This window comes from Cavia porcellus, unplaced genomic scaffold (genome assembly GCF_034190915.1).
Source record: "Cavia porcellus strain 051 isolate PalLab524CR breed Dunkin Hartley unplaced genomic scaffold, mCavPor4.1 scaffold_29, whole genome shotgun sequence".
Classification (NCBI taxonomy): domain Eukaryota; kingdom Metazoa; phylum Chordata; class Mammalia; order Rodentia; family Caviidae; genus Cavia; species Cavia porcellus.
Genome location: NW_026947512.1, coordinates 18,574,110 through 18,600,373, shown reverse-complemented (window position 1 = coordinate 18,600,373; position 26,264 = coordinate 18,574,110). Strand labels below are relative to the sequence as shown.

The 26,264-nt window shown below is 44.4% G+C and overlaps 1 protein-coding gene across 4 annotated transcripts; it reads left to right on the top strand.

Moving 5' to 3' along the window:
- Positions 1-11,005: 11,005 nt before the first annotated feature.
- Positions 11,006-26,069, top strand: Rhex (regulator of hemoglobinization and erythroid cell expansion). 4 transcript variants are annotated; one of them, XM_063239716.1, is made up of 8 exons: positions 11,007-11,303; positions 11,408-11,554; positions 13,316-13,393; positions 21,503-21,634; positions 21,787-21,887; positions 22,944-23,087; positions 24,637-24,692; positions 25,234-26,069. In XM_063239716.1, the coding sequence occupies exons 4-8, from the start codon at positions 21,621-21,623 to the stop codon at positions 25,432-25,434; spliced, it is 516 nt and encodes a 171-aa protein (XP_063095786.1). In that variant the 5' UTR covers positions 11,007-11,303; positions 11,408-11,554; positions 13,316-13,393; positions 21,503-21,620; the 3' UTR covers positions 25,435-26,069. The 4 variants fall into 4 exon arrangements, with proteins under 4 accessions (XP_063095788.1, XP_063095787.1, XP_063095786.1 ...); XM_063239718.1 differs by lacking the exon at positions 21,503-21,634 and having other exon boundaries at positions 11,006-11,303; XM_023567171.2 differs by lacking the exon at positions 11,408-11,554.
- The last annotated feature ends 195 nt before the right edge of the window (positions 26,070-26,264 follow it).

The following is a 26,264-nucleotide window of genomic DNA, read 5'->3' as shown; positions in this document are numbered from 1 at the left end:
TATGTCTTAGCGTCTTTATTTTCACCGTGGGTTGCACTGGAGGTGGTAGATTGAAGTTAGCTCACTGCAATTCCAATAACATCTCAATGGGATTACAAATACAAACTAACTGTGATCCTCAGTTTGGCCCAGTGTCAGGGAAGGGACAGGGGAGATACACAAGAAGGATGCAGGGGGCAGCAAGTCCCAATCATCAGTTTGCAGGGTCTTTGGGGGTGCCCTGTTTCGGTCCAGTCTGCAGCTGAAGGGACCAGGCAGATGGTCCACTGCTTGGACATCCATAGCACAAATGGCCTGGTCAGATCCATGGCTGGATGAGCTAAGCACTTTTGGTCTTTGAAAGATTCTCACTCAAACCAGTAATTGATATAAGGCAGCATTTCCCACAGCACAGTCCATTGGCCATCATAGTAGAACAAGAGCCTCTGCTATTCTGGGAGCCTCATTCTATGGCTCTTGTCTTTCATCTCCTGGCCACCCCCCACCCCCCGCAACATCACAGGGCCCCCAAGATGCAATTCCCCAACTCCTCTCCACCCTGCCCTTGTCTCTGAGATGAGGTCATTGCAATGCATCTATGAGCTCAAAGATGCCTACAGTCTGTTCTAGGTATGAGAGACATTAACAGCTGTAGGACAGAGAGCATCAATGAGACATATGGTCATCTAATGATGAGAAATGGTAGCTAAGATACAAATAATGTGGAGGATTTTTTTTCCCCCTTTAAAACCAATGCTGATGGGAGCCACTCTTCATAGGGAGGTGACGGCTCTATTCCACTGGCAGGGGCTGGACAAGAAGGAGAAGGCACTTAGGAATTTCTACTATTTCCATCCCATGGTGCCTTTCCTGTGCTGAAACTGGGCAAGGGTAGGCGCCCTTGGATTTAGCAGAGAAGGAGGTTCAATCCTGATGGTGCTACCTGGTTTGCCCAGGACCTCCTGTTGACCCAGGGAAATTTTTATTAGGCCTACTTCCATTTTTAGGGTCATAGTTAGGATGATAAATTATGTGGTTACCTGTTAACAAGGCTTTGAAAGTGCTAATATAGGTCTAGGCTGAGTAAGAGCGGAAAATGAATTTGTTTTTGTATAATAAAGCATGGAGAGTTAATAAGCGCAGGGCAGAGGAAGTTGCTGAAGACAAATGCCTGTAGAAGATTTGGGGGAAGTGGAAATTAGGGAAAGGAGCCTGAAATATGATTCCTCAGTCACACAAAGCAGAGATAAGGGGGACGTGGTAAGAGGCACATTATGAATGAGTTGGCGAATTTCACGGGAAGCTGATTTAGAACTGGAAGTAACCAAGAGAATATAACCACTCTGGAAATCTCAGGAAAGGCTCCAGTCCTTCCAAAGAAATGAGAGGGCCTAAGCCTATTGTGTTCAAATCTTCTTTAAATTTTTGTAATAGGCTGACCTCAACATCAATCTGCATTGTAATATTTAAATAGGTTTTCTTATTGCAGGACTTCTTGGAGCCTTTATCATGTCATGTACTCAGTGAATAACTGTGTAGCGTTCTTCAAACTCCCCTTTTACTCCCCTAGTTTTCTACAAAGTGCCTTGTGATACCTTGTGGGAAGAGCTGGTTTAAGGCGGTACCTTCCCAAACAACACTGTCCCAGAGGGACCTCAGCAACCAGACTAAGCTTGCTTAGATCTGGGAAGGTTGCGGAGTAAACACTTGAAGGGCAGACAGACTGGCCCTGGTAAGCCTAAAGCCTGGGTGCCTATTCTGCCTACTTTGACTTGTATACAACAGCAATGAAGGTGTGGAGACATCACTGTAGGGCAGTGGTTCCTGGCTGGGGGTGTTTTGCCTCTGCCACCCGCTGGACCCAGGGAACATCTATAATGGATAGAGACTCTGGGTAGCGAGCACATTATTGGCTTTGGGTGGGTGAAGGGTAAGGGTGCTGCTCAACATCTTTCAGTGAAAAATTCTCTGCATTCCCTGCAGAGAATTACCCATTCCTGAGGATTGGAAACCTGCTGTGGGGTTGGCCTGGGCCCTGTATGGGAACCTGCCTTTTGTTGGCTCTGCAGCTCAGACAAACTTGCTGCCCAGGCCTACATAGCCCAGGTCAGGGCTCAAGGTTACTGTCACAGCAGTAAACTGAGCATGGAATCCTGATTAGCAAATCTCTAACCAAGCATCCTGGTTTGCCTGGACTGTCCAAATTTTGGCACTGAAAGTTCCAGGTCCCAGGACAACTCTTATGATTTATGCCTAGATGTCCCCCGAAAGCCTCATGAGGTCAAAGATAGGACTTTCCGGAAGTGGCTGGACCTAGAGTGTATGGTGTTGGGATTAAGGGCGAGTTTATCTGCCCTAAGCATGTGTAGCCTGGACAGCATATGAGAGACAGGAAGAGTGCTGTGGTCATCACTTCCTGGTTCTTCACTATTTTGCTACTTTGCTGCCTTGTGCCCACCATGAACTCTTTCTCCGCTGTGATGCCCATTTGCTATACCTCTGTGCCTTGGAGCCAGCCAACTATGACCTGAAATCTCTACAAACTGTGACCTACAATAAACTTTTCCTCCTTTAACTTTGGGTGCCAAGTATTTTGTTTTAGCAATGAAAAAAGTAACCAAGACAACAACCCTTGGGCTATTGGCCACCCCAGTAGCTAGGGATTCCCTAATGCAGGATTCGTATTTGTGATTTTAGAGAAAGCAGCTGTCCTTCTCAGTTCAGATGGGAGAATTCTAAGCATTTCTGTATTGTCCCAGAGGGCAAGAGAATGATAAGCATCTAGGCCTTGGGCACCAAGACAAGTGTTTACAGCCACCCTTGGCAGAGCCACTGTCTCTGTCCTTTCTGTCCACCTACAGCCACAGCTGCCTCTCAAAGAACCCAGTAGCCTTTGCTGCGTGTGTGACTTGGTGCCACTTTTCTGGAACATGTTTGGAAAAATTTGTTTCAAAGCCTGAGGAGTTGATAGATGTTTGGCTATATGCTAGGTATGATTTTTCCCAGGAAAGTATAAGTCCACAAGGTTCTAACATCTCCAAAGAAAAGCAGCTACCTGTAGGTATTTTCACAGATATACCTGGGCAGGGATTTGAAACATGAAATGCTTTACAAAGTCCTGAGAGGGATCCCTGTGTGTTTGGAAATGAGACCCACTTGCTGTCTTAATGTTTCTATCAGCATAGGCAAGGGATGTTGCTCAGTGGGAGAGCAGTAGAGCATGTGCCCAGGATGCATGGGGCCCTGGAAAACAAAGAGGGGAAGAAGGAGGAGGAGGAGGAGGAGGAGGAGGAGGAGGAGGAGGGAGAGGGAGGGGGAGGAGGAGGGGGAGGAGGAGGAGGAGGAGGGGGAGGGGGAGGAGGAGAAGAAGAAGAAAAAGGAAGAGAAGAGGAAAAGGAGGGAGGGAGAGAATGAGGGAAAAACTATAGATTTAAATGTCCCTCCAAAGCCTCGTTCATTCAAAGGTGGGACTTTTGGAGGGGGCTGGATTGTGAGTGTGTGGTACTGGATTAATCCACTTATGGGTTTACAGATGGGTGTGACGTTGGGAGGTGAAGCTTGATGTGAAGAAGTGGTCACTGTTCATGACTTGGAAGGGTTTTATCCCTCCTCCTCCCTTGGTCTCGCCCTGCTTCTAGCTGCCATGCCATGAGCTCTTTCTTCTCTGTGATGTTCCTCTATTGTGCCACCCTGCGTTGGAGCCAGCCAACTATGGACTGAAACCTCTACAAACTGTGAGCAGAAATAAACTTTTCCTCCTTAGAGCTGTCAGATCTTTTGTTCCAGCAATGAGAAAGTAACTAAGAATAAATATTTAAAGAATAGAATGGTAAAAGATGACCTGGGCACCTCCCCTTGAATGCAGAGCAATTGCTTCATCATTAGTTAAAGCGAGTCTTATTTCCATGTACTGATATGTAGATCTGGCTATTCCATTTCTTTCTATCTACAGTTGGCTCTAAGCAATGCACATAAGGTTAGGATAGCTCCAGGGCTGTCAGTGGGGTGAGAACCTCAAAATAAGAGGCTATGACTTGCCTCAAGTGAAAGCCGCAGCCTCCTAAATTCACTCACATGCTGTCCCACTGGAGTCATGCAGACTGATCCTCCTGTGTATCTTTCTCCCCGCATACTGCAGAGGTGCCTGCTCCCACCTGGCCAGCTCAGCTCACTTGCTCACCTAATTCCCGCCATCTTCACTGTCACTCATCCTTCAACCACTCCCTTCTTTATGAGATGATAAATTCTGGGAGAGGCCTTAAATCAAGGTCTTTGTTCATACATCTTCACTTGGATTGGACACAGGACTTGTTGGCTGCCCATAACTTTGAATATGGCTTAGTGACTTTACCCTTGCCATGGGTTGCATTGGAGGTGGTACACTGGAATTAACTTGCTGGGATTGCAATAATGTTTCTAGAGGATTACCAGAAAAGGGATTATGATATTTGGGTTACAATATACAATATTTGGGTTACAATAGAATAAGTCAGCTTTTCCAGTAGAAAGAATATTTTATCAGAGACATCATATAGAGTTGCTGGTGTGTAGTCATAAAAAACAGACTGGCTTTGTTCTGTTTTACTCTTTCTAAATCCTCCATAGACAGCTCAGCCCTTAGATGTCAAGATAAACACTCTCGCCCACCCTTGGTTCCCCTCTGTCCCCACAGTTATCAGTCTTGATTACTCCTGCTGGGCCCAATTTACACATGCTAATTAACCTCTGTGACCTCAGGGTTTCTCATCTGTAAAATGGAAATAATAATGGCCGCGTAACAGACATTGTCTGATGACATCATATGGAAACATTCTGTAAATTCTATCCCACCTTAGAAAATACAAGGGATTATTAACAGCCAATTATATTATAATTGCTTGTATTAAAAGTAATTATTCCCCATTCGGATGAACTAAGTCAGCAGGGCTATTTAATCATGATGAAAAGGAAAAGGTCACGGTCATATTAACACATATTTTGTTGTTTGTTTATTTAAGAACCTGCTCACGTAGCATTCAGAAACAGCTCCTTTTAAACAGAAACTGGATAAACAGATAGGGCGCTCTGACCTTTTACTTTATTGAGGAGCTGATGACATAGGTGTGGAGTTAAAATTGACCAAAAAAATGACAGAAGAAAATTTGTGTGCAAAAGTAGGCTGATGCCCAAGACAGAAAAAACACCCTCCATGGACGAAGATCCAAGATTCAACATTTAACAAGAGGAATGGCTTTTATTTATTTATTTTTTTCTTTTTTGTTTTTATTGGTACCAGGGATCAAACTCACGACTGCCTGCTTGCAAGGCAGGCGCTTATGCCGCTGAGCTAAATCTCCAGCCCCAAGGAATGGCTTTTATTAACAAGCATTCTTGTTTTTAAGAAACTCTATTTCAGACTTTGTGAAAAAAGCAAACTCCTCTAATGTATTCTGAAAATATGTTTCTGGACATAGATGTTAAAAACTGAAATTATTAAATTCATCGATGGCCCTAGGCACATTCCAAATAGGGATGATCTTGCTGCGCAGCATAGATAGGGAGCAGCTAGAACTCCCCAGGTGTTAGACGGGTGTTCCTTAGGGCTTAGCATCTGTGTGACCCCAACTCCCCAGCTCCTTCTCCCTGCCTCTGCCAAACCTTCTGGTCTCCCTCCCACGCTGGAGCACCTTTCCACCCTGTCTGTCCTCTCACTTTGTTCCTCGGGCTTTACTGCCACCTGCTTGCCGATGCCACTGAATTCCGTCTCTCCAATTGCTCCTCTTGGGCATACGGTAATCATGACACCATTCATGATTGTGTAGTTTTCACAGCATGTCGGACACACTGCGTGTGTGTCATATACAGTGATTTGTGTAATCCTAATGACTGCACTTGAGAGAAATACTGCTATCATTTGAAGAGCTGGGCTAACAGAGAACAAGGTAGCTTTTCTAACATGCAGTGAGACCACTAAGCTAGCTGTGCTTCAGAGCCCGAGTCCTTACTACAATGTAGTCTGGCCCACCCCGGGCACACAGGAAGCACTCTGGGCACACGGGGAAAGCACCTGCTGCCCCTTCCTGACTCCTGTCTGACTCAGCACACTCACTTGCCTCCTTGGGATTCTTATTTTCCAAGCAGCTTCATCACCAAATATTATCACTCCTACCTATGTTAGAATTTTCTTTCTTTTTGGTATTGAACTCACAACCTCAAGCTTGCCAGGCAAGCACTTAAACCACTGAGCTAAATCCCCCGCCATTCATACCTATTTTAAAAACCTGGTTGATTGCCTGGATTCTCTAATCTATTCTCCATAGTCAGTGCTCTTTTAAAAAAAAAATCTGATCTTTTCTTTCTGACAGATCTGCAAACCTTTAGTAGTTTCGCACAGTCCCTTGGATAAATCCAAACTCAGCTCAGTCTGCAAGGCCCTCTGATGGGACACGACCTACTTCTGCTGCCTTGTCTCCCCTCACTGCCTCTTTTTTTCCTTCCTTCATGTTGCTTTCCCTCCCTTCTGGGCCTTTAAGTTCTTTCCTCTGCATGGGACCCCTTTCTCTCTCCTTCCATCAGACTCTTCTGACCAGCTCTGTAAGGGGCCATCTACTATTTGGTCCAGGTTTCCCTTTAACTTTTCATAAAACATTCATCACACTTCAGTGAAATTGTTCTTCTGAGGTCTACATTCCCAGTTCCATGAGGAAAGGGTCTATGTCTACTGTTTTTTAATGTTGTGTCCCAGCATTAGGGCACAGTAGATCATGAAGGATTATCTACAGAAAGAACGGATGCATGGTGACTGGCAGGGCCATTTGGAGGGACAAAATAGGGAACCTAGTATCAAATTCCTCAAAATTTTGTATCATTCTTTCACTACTGATTGTACTGAGATATAAATCACATACTATCCAATTTACCTATTAAAAGTAAAAATTCCTTGATTTTAGTATATCTACAGAGCTATGCAATCACCATCACAATCAATTTTAGAACATTTTAATCACATTGCTCATTAGCCCTCCTCATCCCCATGTTCTTGTTCTTGTTTTTGTTTTGGTACTGGGGATGGAACCCACGACCTCACATTTGCCAGCAGGCACTTGTGCTACTGAGCTAGATCCCCAACCCCTCATGTTACTGTTAAAGATAAAAAGCCTAACACGTAGAGTGTTTTATAGTTAACAAAAATTTCATGTGGACTTGATAAATCTTGAAGAGTTCTGTGAGGTGGGCGTTTTGAAGCAAACTTCACTAGGATTAGACTTCAAGTGTCCAGAGTGGGACCTTTAGCTAATAAAAAGTTTAACCTGGAGGGAAGGGGCAGGTTGGTAAATGTCATGGTTTAGGTCAGTTGCCCCCAAGCCTCATGCCTTTGCATTATGCATTTGTGATTGATTCATTGTCTAGTGCTTGGATTGGGAGTATGTCTCGCTCTCTCGCCAGTTTCTGCTTTGCTGTTTGCAGCTGTCACGAACTGCGGCCCTGCCATGCCACCCTGCCTTGGAGCCAACTGAGTGTGGACTGAAACCTCCAAAAACTTTAAGAAATAAACTTTTCTTTTCCCAGCTTTGGGCATCAGGTATTTTGTCTCAGCGACGAGTAAACAGTAACTAAGACAGTAAAGGTGGCCACTGTGCATGGAATGTCACTTCTATAATGGCACGGTCCTGGGTTCTGTGTACAAGTTGCTCAGTCTAGACCTGCTAGCCTGCTGTTCTAATCTGCATCATGCTGAGTGTGGAAAAGTCAATTGGCTGGAGGATGCAGAAGGTGGAGAGACAGCGCTTTACAGCAGTCGGTTTTTGAAATAATAATGATGATAATGACACGTGATCTGATTTTGCTACTTACTGCAATTCACTAACTATGGGCAGATTAACCTACTCGTTTGTTTATTCAAAAATAGTGTCTATAACATCTTTCTTGTGTTAATTAAATGAGTACCTGCAAAACAACTGGTACCAGAGGCTGGAGCTCAATAAACAGTAACATATTTCCTCAATAATAATGAACAGATGTACAGCAGTAACACTACATAATTATTGAGAACAGTGACTTGCTGTCATCCAGCAAGATCATAGTGAAACAGGTCCACTCCGACGCCACAGGGTCAAGAGGGCACAAAGAGCTTTCTAAAAGGGGAAGGTCAGTGTGGTGCAAGAGCACAAAAGCAGCTTCCCTTGGCTTAGATATCTGTTCTGGGAACTCAGTGTTTGGTAAATACTGAGATAATCTACAACAAGCTCCTCCCCCAAAGCAGCCAGGACCAAGGGTGCCTTCCAGCATGCCTGCCCCATTACCACACTGGAAGCTCCATACTGTAAATAAACGGCTTGGGCTGTAGGGTGATTCAGCCAGATGGGAGTTTAGGCAGCTTTAAAAACATTTGACAATGGTATGGGTGTGGAGAGACCCATATTCACCATGGAGGAGCAGGAGCAGATTAACAAACAAAACAGCAGGATACCTGTGGACGGGCAGTGGCTGCCCTTTAGATCTGTTCAAGACCCTGGATTGCATCTGAAGTACATAGGAAGCCCCTGGAAACCATCCATCCATCCATCCACCCATCCACCCATCCATCCATCCATCCATCCATCCACCCACCCATCCATCCATCCATCCACCCATCCATCTATCCATTCAGGAGTACCCAGGGCTCTGAGCATCCTATCAAATTCTATAGTTTCATTGGAAAACTCTGAACAGAGAGTGACAGTACCAGAAAATCGTGGACCTAAAAAGCTCAGTCTTCATAACAATTTGGAAAAGTTTTTCTTAAAAGACAAACACAGACAAAGCATGATGGAAAACATTGATTTAGGAGATTGAACAGTGAGCAGCGGTTTTTCACCCCCTTTTCCAAAAATTCCCTAATCCTGCTGACACATCAGTCCCCTACATGAAATAAAGAGTGAAAACTGATGGTCCCAAAAGAGTAGCTTTGTTCTCCCACAGATGTTGGGGACACGATGCACGGAGGGGAAAGCTTGTGGGGAGGCTGTGAAATTTGTGAGGTGATGGAGTGCAGATGGGGGAGGAGGGGAGTATATTATCGACCTCCATCTGAGGCCCCTAACTATCAAAGATAGCTTCCTGTTGATGTCTCAGATGTTATAACTTCATTTATCACTGTTCTGATCTCCCCTTGCATCCTACCCCAGGGGCTGGAGTCTGTCAGCTCAAAGCAACGGAGCCCTGGACCCAAACTTTAGCAAGGAGCCCAGCACGGATCCTCTTTGAGCAGAAGCAAGCCAGGTGCCTTTGCAAGTAAACTGCCTTCTCCTCTTTGGCCAGAGTTAGCACATAGCCAGGGTCCGTGAACTTTAATCCACTCACTTACTGGTCCACACCACACATCTGTGTTAAATGCCTATCAGCTACGGACAGTGTGGTGGTGATAGGGATGCAGAGTGATAGGGATGCAGAAAATACACAGATCCTCAATGACACTCATGCTGCTGTTTAAAGCAGGTAGTAGATGATACAAAGTCATGGCATTTTAGAGTACAACAGACACCGGAAACGGCTGAATCAAAACTTTACAGAGGCTGTGTGTATGGTTCCATGATGGCACATTTGCTTAGCATGTGCAAGGTCCTGGGTTCCATTCCATCCAAGCATCAACAAATAAATAGACAAAATTCCTTCTAATAATGCGCAAGGAAAACACAGTCAGGGAGGACAAATGCCTCAGAAATTCAGGAAACAGAAGACTTTCTGCCTAACAGTGATGATTCCTACTGGCTTCTGACAAAGATGGTGGCTGTCCCTTAACCTAGTGAATAAAGTTGCCACCACTTCTGACACGGGGCGGGGGGCAGTCCCAGTCAAGTGAGGCACTGTAAAATCCCTGGAGGAGCTGACCTTGAGCAATGACATCACAGTGTGAGCCCTGAGAAGTGTCACAGCGGGTTCTGGTCCCACAGTGGCCACGAGAAGAGGAAAACTGTGTGCCTGTGACACAGTCTGGGAGCCCACTGGGTCCCACTGGGTCATGGGCTTAGCAAGTCGAGAATCCTGACTTTGTTTCCACAGGTTAATTGGAGCTCGAGATAGAGCTCATAGCTGGGTCTGGCGTGGAATAAATCACCCTGCATGTTTCTAAGTTTCCATGGGTGAAAATCTCAACTTCCCAAAAGTGTTGGAGCTATAGGCAGCAACCTTGTGCTGGATAAGGACTCCAAATTCTTAACACGTGCCATGTAAAGGAGAGGAAACTGCAGGAGAGACAGGGTTCCAGGTCTGCGACAATGACGGAGTGAAAACCCTGAGAAGCACTGGGCGCAAGGAGTGGCCATCCCATTTGCAGTTAAAGAGTAAAAACTCTGTGAGCTGCTGTTTGCTGTTTGCTTTGTTAAGTACTTTATCTACTTACTTATATTATTTCATCTTTGACAGCTTTATGAGATTTCTTAAAAATACAAATTTATTATTTACCCAATTTTATAGAGTAAAAACTCTTGGTCAAAGTAATTTTTTTCCAAGTCGCTCAGTTACTAAGTGGTGGAACTGGGATTCAAATCTGGTTAAATCTGACTCAGAAGTCATTGTTCTACACTGGCCAACATGGTCCCAGCCATGTTGGGGCTGCCCAACCCCATGCCATGACATCTTAGAGGCCCCCCAAATTCCACTTTCTTTGTTTTATACTTCGATTGTTTTATCTTCTTCCTATTTTTTTTCACTCTCGAGTGCAGATCTTTAAGTTTTAACTTGAGATTCCTAAAGAACCAACCCCCAACCTTCCTTCCCTTCCTGATATTATCACGCAAACTGAAGAAGCCATTTTTAGTTCATTCGAGGCTTAATGGTGAGGCCGGTCTTGAAAAATTACCTCCATCCGGCTCTACATGCCCCTGGCACTCAGCCTACAGCCACATCATGCACAGATACAGAGGTGTCTGGGCTACAGTTAGAGAGCTCTGCGGCCCTTCAGAGGGAAGTAGGTTCCTGTAGCAAGATGGGGCCGGAGCTGGTACTGGAACCAGGTCTCTCGACTCCTCCTCCTCCTGTGCACTTTCCGCTCTACAAATGTGCATTTGTTGTATTGAAACATGAGCACACACAGCGCGTGAGGGGCTGCCGACTGTCCCATCTATACCGACTTTTCCTCACCCCAGGGTGGGGGAGAGACAGACGGCAGTATCTGCCCTCCGCCTGCTCCACTCAGCTGAGCCGATCGCTATCTCTCTCCAGAGCTGCCTGCGCTGCACCGCGCTGTTGGAAATGATGAAACACTGGTGGCTGACTGCAATGACAAGAGGGGGTTCTGGGTAGAGCTGCAGACGGTGAAGTTGTTTCCATCAGGCTGGGCTCAGCCTTTGCCCCTAGCCCCAGAGGTAAGTACCGGCTAGGTAGGTGGGATTTTAAGCTCATTCATAGTGCGTGCATTTGTGGGTCTGGACGTGTAGGGGTTTCAGACAGGATTCTTCTTTTATGGCAGAATTTCAGGATGTGCAATTCAGTTTGCAGTCAGCTCAGAGAGAACCTGAGATTCAGCAGTCTGACTTTGTAGACATAAATCTTGTGTCCATGAGATCTGAGATCTGTCTGCATTAGCAACAACAGCCCTCAGGGATCCATCTAGAAGGTACATGGATTTTGCATTCTGAAAAAGCCGGTTTCAAATTCTCATTCTCCTAAACTTTATTGTGCCTCAGTTTCCTCATCTGTAAAATGGGTACAGGACCACCTACTCTACAGGGCTGCTGCAAGGATTCAGATATATACAGTTGGTGCCAGAACAGCCCTCCACCAGCAGTTGCTGTTACTTTTTAAGTCAGCCAGAAACCAGAGAAAATTTCCCCATAGGAAGGTTTTCCTTAAGATTTGTTCTGGATGCAAAAAATGGAAGGGAGAAGGCCCAGGAGTTTTAAATGTCATGCGTGAAACTCAGGAAATGTATCCTGTCCAAGAGGAAAGCTGTGCACACATCCAGGCAAGGAAACAACACCAGCCAACGGGAACAGTTGCCCCAGACATGGAGCTGACTGTGTGTTGTGCGCTGTTCCAGGAGCTTTGCGAAGATGGACTCATTTGATCCTCACACCTGAGGAACTTGGGGCTTTTGTTTACACTGGGGAAACTGAGGCTGCAAAGTGTTAAGTGACTTCACTGAGTCAGCAAGAGGAAACTTGACCTGCACAGAAGAGCATTCCGAAGCCAGCCCTTTCTCTCTGTCTCCCAGCTGGGGAGGGGCTCAGACGGTACAGCACTGGAAGCCTGGACCAAAGGCTTGCTTACTGGCTGATCCTGCTCCTGGTGCCCCGTGGGCTTGACGAAGTGAGCACTGGCGAGTCTACCGGGGACGAGTCCTTGAGCAGCACAAGTGGCCCAACTGGAGGGACCCAATGCAAAATGAAACTCTGGTCTCCCCTGTGCAAAAATTACAAAGAAAAACAGCAAAGCATTCAGGAGGCACAGCCCCTGTGAACACAGGGCCATGCCAGGCTGCAAACCCCTGCAGCCAGCCCCAGCCCTGAATCCTGGGCACAGAAGTGCTAGAACCTTCTGAGGTCTCATGTAACCTTCCTGACCACTGTGTGCAGAGGACATTCGACTTTCCAATCAAAAGACAGGCAAACTAAGGCTCAAGGTTGAGTGGCTGTCTCAAGGTCAAGCATTTCTTGGGTAGAAATCGATCGAACTGCAATTTGCCCAGTTAGAAAGAGCTTTGTTTTTTCTGTACAAAACATCCCCGAGACCTGTCAGGAAGTATGAGAGTATAAAATATGGACAAGACGTGCTACCAGCCACCGAAGAACTTATAAACCGAGCATGATCTGTAAAAGGCGCTGAGCTTCCCTGAAATGAGTTGGCTAATCTAGAAATGTAGTGGACCAGGCTATGAAATGGATAATATTTATTTTGCTCTCTCCCGCAAATCTCCAGACTCATGCGGAACTAGCACAATCAAATCCATGCACCTTGCTTACCTGCTTGCAATGTTTTGTGTTTTTGTTGATTTGGTCTTACAGCTAAGTCACATTTGGCACCAGGAATTTTTTTCAAAAATGCTTTTCTAAACTTACTGATGAGAAATACTGGGTGGCTTATTTTTTTTTTTTTCTTAAAATAAACTGGCACTGCCTGCATTAAGACGTAAGTGTGACTAGAGATGTGGTATGTCTCACTGAGACTCAAAGTTGCTCTTATGGGTTAATTTTAGTCTCATCCTTTATGTCTATTTTGAACCTGTGGAATTCTAGAACAATGAAATGTCAGAAAGAAATCTATTTAGCCCACTCACCCCCATTTTATAGATACGGAAACTGAGGCTCAGTGCCCAATGTGATTGATTTATAAAGCTGCTAAATTGGAAAGTTCATCTGGTTCTCATTTTGTGTTCCAGATGGCTCCTCACCACCTGGGGTAGTGACTAAAGCCAGAGAGGACCCAGAGAAGATTTCTCTAAATACTCAGGACAAAGGTGACCCCCTAACCTCCACTGTCCCCTTTCCCTTGGCTTCTGACAGGGCCCGGCCTCCTTTCCATCTCCTCTGTCTTCTGCAGGGTGCACACACTGACTGCGGCAGTGCGGGGTCTGGTCAGGACCCTGTAACTTTGTGTACTGCATCACTTACATGCCCCTCGGAAATCTCACAGGCTCTATGGGAGTGGGTGTGCTTCTGTGGTACCCCCGTAGCAGTGTGGTGCTCGACCCTCTGCTCAGGGCTGTGGCTCATCCCTTGCTGAACACCCATAGGTGCCAGGTGCCCTGCTGCCATCGTGCACACTCCATGTGGTATGGGAAGGCTCTGTCCAAGCCACCCGGGCTCAATTTAGTCCCCTCTTGGGGACTCATTTTGTTTCTAACATGGAGAACAGCAGTGTCCACCTCTGAAGGTTGTTTGGAGGCTTACAGAAGATAATTCAAGCAAAATGTTTTTCATAGTGCACATGCATTGTAAACACACACGCAGGCCTTTTACAAAAGAAGCAGTACCATCTTATTTGACAGACCTGAATGCTGAGGTTGGGGAGATAAACAACTTACAGCTAACAAGGCTAGAGTTGAAATCTCAAATCCTGATCTTTGGGTTCGGCTCCTGGCAGCTTTCCTGCACTTACTGTGCAATTGCTTTGTGGAGTCCTGGGTTTGCTCGCGTTATCTTATGTACATGAGATTAAGTCTGGTTGAACTTTGTCGCACACCAGTTCCTCTAAAACTGTGCTCTCTGCCCAGGGTGGCGGTGCCTGAGCTGGGTTGCTTGGTTCCCCTTACTTCACTGAAGTTCTTTGCTTGTGGCCTCTCCTCTGTTTCTGGCACTGCAAAAGTTTACATCTCAATCTTCCAAGAACAGCATGAGCTGTTGGAAGCACAGATGTTCCCTTCTTCATGTCACCTGAGTGTCGCCCACAACCACGCACGTGAGCTGCTCCATATGTACTGGACTGATGGAAATGCAGTCAGTCAGCAGACCACCTCGGTTCTGCCACCACGGGGAGAGATGGTGACAGGTTGAACCAGGGATCAGGCTAACGTGCAGCGGACAGCTCAGGCTGGATTAAAAGTCTTAAAACTTGTATTGAGTATAGTTAATAACAATATATTGTATTATTGAAAATTACTAAGAGAGTGAATTTTGTTTGTTTGTTGAGACAAGGTCTCACTGTGTAGTTCAGACTGGCCTTGAACTCATGGTGATCTCCTGCCTCATACTCCCGAGCACTGGGATGACAGGTGTGCACCACTGCACTTTGCAAGAGAGTAGATTTTGGAGGAGGATTTAGCTCAGTGGTGTAAGCTCCTGCCTGGCAAGCAGGAGGTCATGAGTTTGATCCTTGCTACAAAAAAAAAGTAAATTTTAAGTGTTTGCAGCATAAAAATTAAAGCATGCATCTATTCATTAGCCAGATGTAGCCATATAGCTATATATATATATATATATATATATATATATATATATATATAATGTATTATATATATATATATATATATATGGTCAATTAAAGTGATAATTCAGGGGCTGGAGGTTGTAGCTCAGTGGGAGTTGCTTGCCATGTTCAAGGCCCTGTGTTCAATTTCTAGCATAAAAAAAAGAAAGAAAACAAAACCCAAAATTCAATAAAGGAAAAAATTTAGTTAATAAGCAGTTTTTCTTAATAGGAAAAAATACATGCTAATTACTAAAAATCTTAAAAATCACAGCGTAGAGACTGAAATAACGCAATCTACAGCCCTAATAACCCACCTTGTTAACGTCAAGGCATATTTTTTTTTGCAATTTTCCCTCTATGAGAAAAGTACATTTAAATAACAACCCAAATTTATTCTCCACAAATGTATATCTGTGAAGAGGTCTGTATTTGGTAGACAAAATTGTTATTAAAGAATTCTTCTGGAGTTGGTGAACTGGTCAGGTGAATTGGGTAGTTTTTCTCTGAACTAATGTGACAGTAAAATAAGCTTAATGACACAGAGTTTTCTCTTTGCCAAGTTTTATTCTTTTTATGTTTACTTTTTACAGAGATATGCGCAAGATCATCTATTGCTAAATGTAATTTAAATATTTCATTTACTGCTGTAAATCCATTTTTTATGTTTTTGTTTTTCAGATTGTTTCCCATGTCTGAATTTTAGGTTGTTTATTTTTAATAATTGATACTGGATAGAACTCTTTTGCAATAATAATTTTGATCCTGTTCTGGCTGTGTATAAATTTTATTTTTTTCTCGGATTTTTCAGAAAGGGTCTCACTATATGGTTCAGTTTGGTCTTGAACTCATGGTGATCCTCCTGCCTCAGCTTTCCAAGCCCTGGGATTACAGGCATGTGCCACCACTTCTGGTCATTTATAAATTTTCTGTTCCACATCTTTTATTCAATTATCATTTAGAGGTTTCTTACAACATACAAGCAGTGATTGAAAATACAGTGACTAGTTAAATTTTATTAACTTCTTACAGAAAACACACATTGCCATTAATCCCCGTACCCCCTCAATGGCTCCCCTCACTTCAAACACACATATTCTAGCATTACTGCCACTTTCTGAAACAGTTCTGGAAGCCTTTTTTGTATCTTAACAAGACATAATAAAACATACAGTGAATAGTGCTGCCAAATGCCATCCAGCAGGGAGGCAGGCTTATAAAAACTGCAGTGTGTCCTCATCCCCCTTATTTCCTAGCGCTGACACCATAGGACTTGTGACTTCTTCAAAGTCAAAATGACCGTGAAAAATAAATTGTCTGAACTGATTTATGACATCAAGGCAGGGTAACAGCAAAACTAAAAACACGCATGAAAAAGGACTTCTAGAACTGCTTCCAGAAAGCAGCAAGAACAGTGAGACAAGTGTATTTACAGAGAGGGAGAGTATTTTGAGGGGGATAGTGGCAATTTTGTTTTAGTTAAACATACACCGTATTTTCTTTATCATGTCTCATATACAAAAAAGATGCAAACTGTAAAATACGGTTTGCCATATTTTGCAATATTTGTTCCAGGTTTGTAATCCATTTGCCTTTGTATTTTATTTATTTTAACATGTGAAGCCTTGATATTTTAGAGTCAAACTACTTTTTCATGTATTCCTTTGTGTATAAGCTAAGAGAGTTTTCTTTCATTTTGGAATTTAACAAATATCATTAAGTATATGAATGTCTGATTCCATCCTCCTCATTTTAATGGTTCAGTTTAAAAATATGTACCTTATAAATGCCCATGGGATTTCTTTTGTTATTTACTGTTGGGTCTAAATTGTTTTCCCCTTCCTTATGGGTAGCTAACCCATTGTTCTCTTTGCAACATTTTTTTTTTTTTTCTTTTTCTTTTTTGTCTTTTTGAGACAGGGTTTTGCTATGTAGTTCAGGCTGGCCTTGGGCTCACTCTATAACCCAGGCTGGTCTCAAACTTGCAACAATCCTTCTGCCTCAGCTTCCCTAGTGCTGGGATTATAGGAGTGTAATCCTGGCTAACGTTTTTAAAATAATGCTTTCTTTTCTTCTACCTACCTTGTGAACTACTTTCGTGATATATGTATTGTTCACACCGGCATATTTTGAAAGCCTATCATTCTTAAAAAGCTATAGTCAAAAATTTACCTCGTCACAATTCCTTCCCAAACAGCTTTTGTTTCTTAATTCTTACTGATTTTTTTCCCAGAAAAAAAAGCTTAGAATAATCTCAAGTTTTAAAAACACTCACTGTAATTTTGATTTTGATTGGAATTATACTGAATCAACAAATTAATTTTGAAGGTGATTTTAAAAGTATTGTAGCTTCACAATTTGAAATGCCATGTCTTCCTATTACCTGAAGTCTTTAAGGATTCTCAGTAAATGTTTATTATTTTCATCAGAATAATTCTCATAGAATTAAGACTATTTAGATTTTTTGTTGTGCTGGTTGCTAATCTCATGGTATTTTCTCCCATTCTATTTTCTGATCATTGCTAGTATAGCAGGAAATAGGGCTCAAATTTTAGAATATTTATCTCAGCCACAGGACTTATTTACCAGACACATTGATTCCACCAGTTTGCAATCGAATTTATTTTTGGAAATTCTAAGTATAAAATCATATCATTTTCAAGTGAGGCTTGATTTGAGTTCTTTTTGCCCCAAACTATATGTTCATTCTTCAACATATCACACAATACTCGAGCTCTGACACCAGCCTGCCGGAGTACAAAGCCCATCACCCCTTTTTGACTTCTAGAGTGTGGTGGGTAAATCTCTGTCTTTCTCTTGCCCTCTGTTAGTTGGACATAATGGTAGTACCGATCTCCCGGGATGTGAGCTTTGGATGGGTTAGTATAAAAGCGTCTGCCACGGAGCACATAAGTTAAGAAATATTCCGTACCTTTATTGTTATGATGAGAAATTGGGGGAGTCTCCGGCTTCCGGGAATTAGAATTCCTCAGACTCGTTTCTTCAAGGATTGTATCAGAAATTCTTGCTCTCAAATAACGACTGAAACAGTTTGCCATTTAGTAAGATACTTAAGGGTGTAAAACAGATGTTCTTTATTACGGTAAGAAACAGCTCTCATGCTTTATTTCACTAATTTAGTCAGAAACAAGTGCTTGACTTTATCAATGCTTTTTGGTACTTTACATACGGCTATGAATGTCATAATACTCAAGAGGCAGGGGCCTGGCGTGGCGCTTTTGGGTCAGATGGTCTTTGAAACAAGATTCTTCCCACCAGGGACCAGGGAACCTGTGCTGCGGCTCTAAGCCTTGATCCTTCAGCTATGAAAGGGAGTGTGTGTGTTCTTGTAGACAGGAGCAGAGCCATGCAGGAATACTCAGCGACGGCTTTCATTCTTGTAACGGCTGAATTTTTCCACACACCTGGGCTTCTTCCTTCATAAGATCATGCATTTACCTCTGTGTTTATAGATGAGCCTGGGGATTTTCCCTACTTTTTTTGTGCCAGTTAGTTTATGTTTTGTAAGAATTGTTTATCTCTTAAAACTGAAATGATTCATTTGTAAGGTCATTCAGGACAGATTTTGGGGCAGACAACTCTGACAGATTTTTAGTTTTAAAATAATATCTGTCATTTATTGAATGCTTATTACTATATTCTGAAAGTGATAAGAACTATTTTACATACTTTATCATCCTAGGCAGCAAGTCTTATCTATATATCGCTTATTTAATCCTGAATCTCGAAGTTGCCTGGGCTGGGCTCAGACTTGAGATCTTCCTGTCTCCTGCTGGGATCTCAAGCTTGTGCCCCAATGCCCAGTGCCTCCTATCTTAAGTATAAAAGACTGAGGCTTTGAGAAGTTAAATAGCCTCATGAAAGATTCCTTATCCAGCATCGTTCTCATTGCTTTGGTTTGGTTTTGTTTAAATTTTCTGTGCCTTTTGAAATAAATCTTTCTAACTTATATTCTCTAGGAAAATATTGCTTTTATGGAGATTTCATCAATCTTAGTAGTCTCACAATTTTTCCTCTTCTGTTTCTGTCATTAAATCCCCCAGGTTGCTATTCTGGCTTATTTACAATTCATCCTTCCTTGGAAACTACATATTAAATCAGGGAGAACAGTATTGTAACGTGGAGGGTAAAAGAGGCTGTATGATACTATGCAATGGGAATGAAGATTGTTTTCTTCTAAGCCTTCGTTTCCACCCAGTTTTATTTTCCTCTTGCTTTCCCCCACACCAACATTTAAAGAAGAAAATACTTAGGACTGGCAAGAGGCTTAGGAGCATCTTGTCGAGCTTCCTAATTCACCAAGGCCTGGGCAGGACTTCCGCCATTAGCACATGACAGCCCCAGGAGAGGTCAGGCCCCATCAGACGAAGGCCCCTTCCTGCTTGGAGGGGGACAAGGAATATGACAGAACCCATCCTCCTCCACAGGCGTGCCGCAGGCTGAGGAAATGCGCTTAGTACACAGAGCTGGCGTCTGCGGTGTCCAAGCAGGACAGTCCCCAGCTCTGTGACAGAATAAGGACAACAAACTCTCATGTGGGTGGGGACTTTTTCACAACACAATTGCTTCACATTGCTCACATTCCACTTGTTTGGTGTGTGTGTGTGTGTGTGTGTGTGTGTGTGTGTGTGTAAATGAGCAGATGTTCCTGTTGACTGCCTCCTCAGCAATCTGCAATTAGACCTCAAGACACAGCCTGCTCGTGGTGGTTAGGAGGCACCAGCCACTTCAATAACCGTATCTGTCGTAATTTTTCCATCTCATCCTGTTCTGGATCTTATCTCCAAACTACACTCAAAACAAATGTCTATGTTTCCTAAAATAGAAGAACTCTCCCACTTTTTTTGGCCGTGCAGAAATTGAGCTCAGGGTCTTGCACATGCCAGGCAAGAGTTTTGCCACTGCGTTACACCCTCAGTCTGTCCTTGCAAGCTAACTTTTAATAGCTCTACTCTGGTCACCATCACGGTGGAAGGTTTTTAGAGTTGAATCATCCTTAATAATTATCGAGCACTCCCCATGTGCCTGGCATTGTAAAAAGGTCTTTTCAAATAGCATAAATCACTGAACCAACACAAGAGCTCTGTGCAGTAAACATTACCAATCTCTCCACCTTACAGATACAGAAACTGAGACAGTGCAAAGTTCTGCAACTTACATCTAAAAGAGGACAGAACTGGAATCCGTATTGAGGGCTCTTTAACTGTACCACCATGTACCACTCTGATTTGACATAGCTGCTGGATGTCATTTGGCCAGTGAAATGCTAACTTCATACCAACATAGTGCAAGGAAGTTTAGGTAGTATAGTTTTAAAATAATGGGGCATTTATTCCACATAGCAACTTTCAAGAAAGAGGAGGTTTTCTACTTCAAGAGGGGCATTTAGAAACATGTGAAATCATTTATGGTCATCGTGGTTGTTGGCTGACCTGTTGCCTTGGTGGGTTTTCAAAATGCTCTATGTCCTTTGGGTATAAATCAGTGCTTGATAACAAAGTCTTGTCTAGTGCCATGCGTCAGGCAGTACTGAGAAACGCCAATAGTGAGCCATACAGATGCAGGCCTCCCTACTGCTGTTCTGAGACCGTGGAGTCAAGTGACTGTGAATAGAAAATCCTCAAATCACAAACAGTGCCTGTACAGACTATCTTGTCATCATTCCTTAAATCATATAGTGTAACAACTACCTCCTTTCCCCAAAACATAAGTCCTAGCTGGAAAATAATCAGCCTTGAAGACAAGATAAAAAATGCCAGCCCCAGCCAGCCTATCCTTGTCTTCCCATGGCAGAGTCTGCGATGATGAGCCCCGCAGGCTCTTCCCGATACTGCTCTCCTTTCTTTCTAGTTTATTTGATGCAAATTTTGACGTTAAGAAACTTCAGTTTGAGAACTACTAATAAAAATGGTTTCCAGGCCTCTCCCTGTTTCGCTTCACACTTGGAAGCCCTGTTTGGGAACAGAAGCGTAAGTAGCAGCAAAGAGTTTTTGAGGCTCACCATCCACAGCACGAAGAAGGTGGATGGGATGCGGCCCTGTCTCTGTCCGCTAAATACCATTTCAAAGCCTTCAGAGTGCTCTCGTCTTATGGAAAACACTACATTCAGCAACAGGTTGATGGACTCCTTACTCTGATTTTTTAAATAAATCTTTTGTAAGGCGGTAGGAATGTTCGATGTCCCAAAGCTCATGGAAGCTGTGTGGCACATTAGGGGGAGAGTGCAAGCATGTGTGATGCGCGTGCATGTGTGTGCAATTAAGACTTGAACCTCTCCAGAGAACCTGTGCCGGTTTTTGCTCAAGCAGGATCTCTGTGTCTGCAGTCGCCAGCGATGTTCTCCTTGGGCGAAAGGAGCGATTTAAGAGCGTGGGCTTTGGACTTAGTGCTCTGTGCTGTGTGGCCTCAGACATGACTCGTATCTCTGAGCCTTCTGTTACTCTCTCTAAAAGGAGGCAATTATACCTTGGTCAAAGAATTGTCATCCAAATCAGGGAAGATGGAGGGTGTGTGGGGCAGTGTCACCGAGGCTAACCCTGAGTGCCTCCTGGCTGTTAGGTCCTGACGTTTTACACAGTCAGAATCTGAAACTTGGGGGAGTCTCAAGCCTGACTCTTTATCTGTCACTTTTCCCTTCCAGGTGCCCAGGAGGATCTTGTTGGCTGCTCTATCTGTGATTTCTCCTAGGCCTCTGTCTGCTGCCCCTCAAAGAGGCTGAACCCCTCTACCACCAGTGGCGGCACAGTCGGAAGTTCAGCATGAGCTTGACAGAGTGAGGGGCCCAGGACTGTTCAGAGAGGAAGAGGGACCTGCCCTGATTCCCACAGCAATGCCAGACATTTGCCTTTGGCTGAGGCAGGGGTGGACCTGTGGTTTATTAACATCTCTGCCCCTCTGACTTGGACCCTTCTCCTCTCCCAACAGTGCAATGCAGCTCTGGCATGGCCTGGTGATCGCGGTGGTGTCCCTCATCCTCCAGGCCTGCCTCCTCACTGTGGCTGGTTATGTATTCAGCAGGCGCATAGGTAACAACCCGGCCCTTGCCTTCTGGTCCCCCTCAGCCACATCCCCCAGCCTGCAGCAGAGGACATTCTTTTGGACCTAGTGTCACTAGAAAACTAACCTGAGGACCCACTGACCAGATTAACCCCACTGCAGCACCCCATTGTAAAGGGGTCATCTCCATTCTAACCTCGTCTTTAGTGGATCTATTTATCTGCAGTGCTGGTATGGAGGGGCTCATTCTGTCTGGGCACAGTTTGTTTACTTTTTCATGCCAAAAGCCAAGAACAGTCTTAAGTTGCAATAGAAGGAAATTTTGGGAGATCTGTTGAGCTTCTTGGGCTGATTTATATATATAACAGCATGGAAGCTCTGTCCTGGGAAAGCATTTCAATTAGGAAAAGTGGTGCTGCTTTGGCTGTGCTAAGTCAGGGGGATCGGGCATGATGACATTTTGAGTAAACATCCCGTAAAACGAGTCTAGCTCTTGCTGTTCATTTGTTCATCCATCCATTCATTCATTTGACACATTTTTTGAGATCTCAGGCCAGCCAGATTCAGGCTCTATGACAGGAAACGAACAGGAAATTCCTGCCCTGTGGAACCTCTAGTCCATGAGACAAATAAGACAGCAAGTGACACACATGTATGTTAGGGTATGTGAGCACTAGGAAGGAAACACGAAGCCAAGCAAGCAGATAGGAGCCGGGAGGGCACCAGTGTCTCTGAGTTGCTGGCATCTGAGCAAGAACCTGTAGGAAATGAGGAGAGAACCGTGCTGCAAAGGCGGAAGCAGAAGTGAGCTGGGCCAAAACAGCAGGGGCAAAGAGGCTGGGGCCAGGAGCAGCAGGGGGAAGTCAGAGGGGAGGGACATGAGTCACATAGGGTGCTCAGAAGCTGGATGTGGCTTTTTCAACAAGTGAGGAAAGGAGATAGCACAAGGAGCACGGCAGAGCTGACATTTGAAACGATCCCTTAGAAGGTCGGGCGGATTGAGCTTCAGGAGGCATTTGACTGTGGAGGGGGTGCCTAACCCAGGTGGCTACGGATCACATGTGATCTTGCCCTCTCTATTCCAGGCCATCAGAATGAACGGGTGCTTCAAGTGGTCAGGATGAAGGCCCAAGAGTCTGGCCCTTCCCCCCAGCCCCCACTGGCTGCCAAGGAGACTGCAGAAGCTTGGACAGAAAGAAGCACCCCTCTGTGTGCTCCCCGTTACAGGCGTGAGTCAGAGACATTGACTTGTCCTGAAGTTTACAGCACCCTGTTGGGACAATAAGGAGCCTCTCTGCAGCAAACCCCAGTCCATCCCAGGGGAGCCAATCTCTAGTCAGTGGTGTCCTCGTACTTAGGGGAGTCCAGGCCTTGCCAGTCTGCCTTTCCTGGAAAGGTATCATCCTGTACATGGGGAAGCCCCCCGGGTTTCTGTAGGTCTGGGTTCATTCCTGGGACTGTTCATGGGTGAATGATTGTGAAGGGCTCACACACTGTCTCTGCTCCTTGCATGCTTCAGCACCTTCTGCTCCCCTAGCTAAGGGTGGAGCTAAGGTTTCAGCTAGCCTTGCCTGCCGCTACCTAGATTGCTGCTGGGAATCTATCATCTTTCTGACCAGTTCTGGCTGGTTCCAGAAACTAGCCCCTCCACACTTTCCATAGGGGCCCTCTTCATGATCTGAGACCTGCTAAGAGATCTGGGCATTTGGATAAACATGTGTCCAGGAGATGGTTCCATCTCTATTCCCTAGTGCAAGAAATACTGCCCTTCTGGTTTTGTGCAGTGATCTTAGGTCTTATTACACCCTCTGGCCCTGCACTGCAGGGGGCCAAACCCAGGATCTTGAGCACGTTAGGCATGTCCTCTACCACTAAGCTGTACCCTTAGCCTGTTTTTTTTTTTTTTTTTTTGTGCCCAGGATCGAACTCACAATCTAGCAGTAGGCAGGCAAGTGCTTATGCCACTGAGCTAAAACCTCAGCCCCTTTAGCCTTGTTTTTTTAATCAAAGTTTGGGAGATTCAAGGGGTCGGTATTGAAGCTAAGGCTTAGAGTAGGTGCTTCCCCGTCAGAGACTACACTTTTTCCACTGGTTTATCTCTTGACTAAATGATGTGAGTTTGCTCGATCCTTCTGATTTTATCTTTTCAGCTGCGATAAGGCCTCTGAGTCTGTGGGAACCTTCAAGTGCAGTGTACAGGCCCCCAGTATCTCTCAGCATGGAGAAGGCACTGGCCTCCTCCTGACCCCTGGCCATAGAGCTTTGCCTGAATTCAGTCACATCCAGAGACTGTTGAGCTAGCGAGGACCTCAAAGGCCGCTGCTCAACTCCCTTGCTTTACAGAGGACACAAAACAGGGCAGAAAGAGAGATGTGAGCTGCCTACAGCTAGTAACACTTTAGATTAGAACCTGCGTCTGGGATTTGCAAGACCAGAGCAGTTTGCACTGGGCCATACTGCCCCGGCTTATTCCTGCTGGTGGAGTCTTTCCTGGTACAGTAAAGCCTGTTGTGCTTTATTCACTTTAGACAGAGCTGGAGGAAGCAGCGGTGCTTAGACTGACGTATACGTTCCTGCCTGGTGCTAGACACTCTCTTGCCCACCACCCTTTCTCTGCTCTGCTTTCTTTTCTTCCTCTTTTGGCATGTCCAAATCTCTCCCCGCTGCTTTCTGAACTGCTGGTTCTGCCTCTGTCCTTTCATGTTCCTTTCTCCTGCCTCCACCTTCTCTTAGTGCCCCCTAGGTTGCTTTGAAAGAACAATGTCCATCTCTTTCCAGGTGAGAGCAACACATTAGACAGCTCAGACAGTTCAGACAGCTCGGACAGCTGCCAGGTAAGGACAATCCCAGGGAACTCAGCCTCCGTGTGCAGCCTGGGCTTCCTGCTGTAAAGGAGGGAACTGAACTCAAGCTGCTCCAGCTGTGTCAGAGGGAACAATAAAAGAGGCCTTACAGCATCCCCAGATGAGAGTGTTGTGCTTCCTCCCAGAGTCACATCAGCGTGTATAGCCTAAGCAAAATGGGTCTGAGCAGAGACACAAGTGAAAGTGCTAATGGGAAGCCCACTTTCCCGCCAGGCCCCAGTCAGTAGGCCCAAATCTGCACTGGATCCTGACCTCACTTGTTTGAGTTCACATCTTTCCTTCCCATCCACTGAACTGCTCACCCTAAAACCTGTTCCCTGCAAACAGGTGGGATATAGCCATTAGCATCCTCCTCGATGCTCTGGCTTTGCTTTCACACAAAGCCACCTGGATCCCCATGCTTCCCACCAAGCCTTGGGCAAGTCTTTCTGAGCCAGAGCTCAGTCCCAGGTCTTACCTCCTCCGAGTATGGTGCATATCTTGCCCCAACATGTCTCTGCTTTCTTCCTAGATCACCAAGGATGTGAATTATACACAAGTGGTCTTTTCAACCCCTGGAGGACTAAACAGGGAATCTTCCCTGGACTATGAGAACATAAAGGAAGCCACAGATTATGTCAATGTCAATCCAAAAAGCGACAAGCCTAATTTTTGGGCATTTTCAAACCCTGCTGTCTCTGAGCCAGTAGAATATACTCAAGTGGTTATATGAACTCTAGTGGTTATTTTTTTAAAACTAAGCTGCCTCTCTATTGATGGATTTATTTTGCATGGGAATTCTTTTAATTTAAAGAAATGGTATAGGGAAAAAAATAGGTCTTACTCCAGAAAGAAAGCTCAAGATCAGATGTTAGGAAGAACTTCCAAGTAAAATTTGGAAACGCTGGTACACATCAGTAGAGAATGTGATGAGGTCTTTTAAAAAGTTTTAACAAGCTGCATGAAGTCCTATTTGGTGATCTTAAGGTCTCATGACTTCTCTTTGTTTATTTGCAATAAGTAATTTTCTTAAAAATTTTAAGTAGAATTGCAATCACTGGTTCCTCTTTCCCTCTTGCCTAATTTTGCGTGTTGACCCTTTTATCAGTGATGTATTTTGCTGAGTAATTATGCTTTGCCTTTAGAATTTCAAATAATTCACTTACAAAGCCTATCATCAATCAGCCTTTGAGTTTGCCATTTTTTTTAACAAGCCCAAGATGACAAAGAAAATCATAGTCAATATCTGGTAGTATCACAGTTGGCATTCCAAGGTAAACTTTTCAGAATTTAATACAGTAAAATTCAATGTCCACTCCTGGGTTTTTAAAAAAGCAATTATAAATAAAAAAGTCCTTCTTGATTTGATTAAGAATTGTTTATTTCCAAATCAGCAGGTAACCTGATATTTAAGTGTGAGATCCTAGACAGAGTCCCACTGAGACAGGAATGAAGTAAGACTGTCCACAAGCCTGCTATTGCCTTACATTGGCTCACATTGTGCAAGTTTAGAAGTTCTGTCAGTGCGACATCTACAGCAAGCCAGGCACAGAGCTGCGCACT

Coding starts and splice junctions, on each gene's coding strand:
- Rhex (XM_023567171.2), top strand. Junction 21,888..22,943: donor TGTATTCAGCAGGCGCATAG/GTAACAACCCGG, acceptor TCTCTATTCCAG/GCCATCAGAATGAACGGGTG. Junction 23,088..24,636: donor GTGTGCTCCCCGTTACAGGC/GTGAGTCAGAGA, acceptor ATCTCTTTCCAG/GTGAGAGCAACACATTAGAC.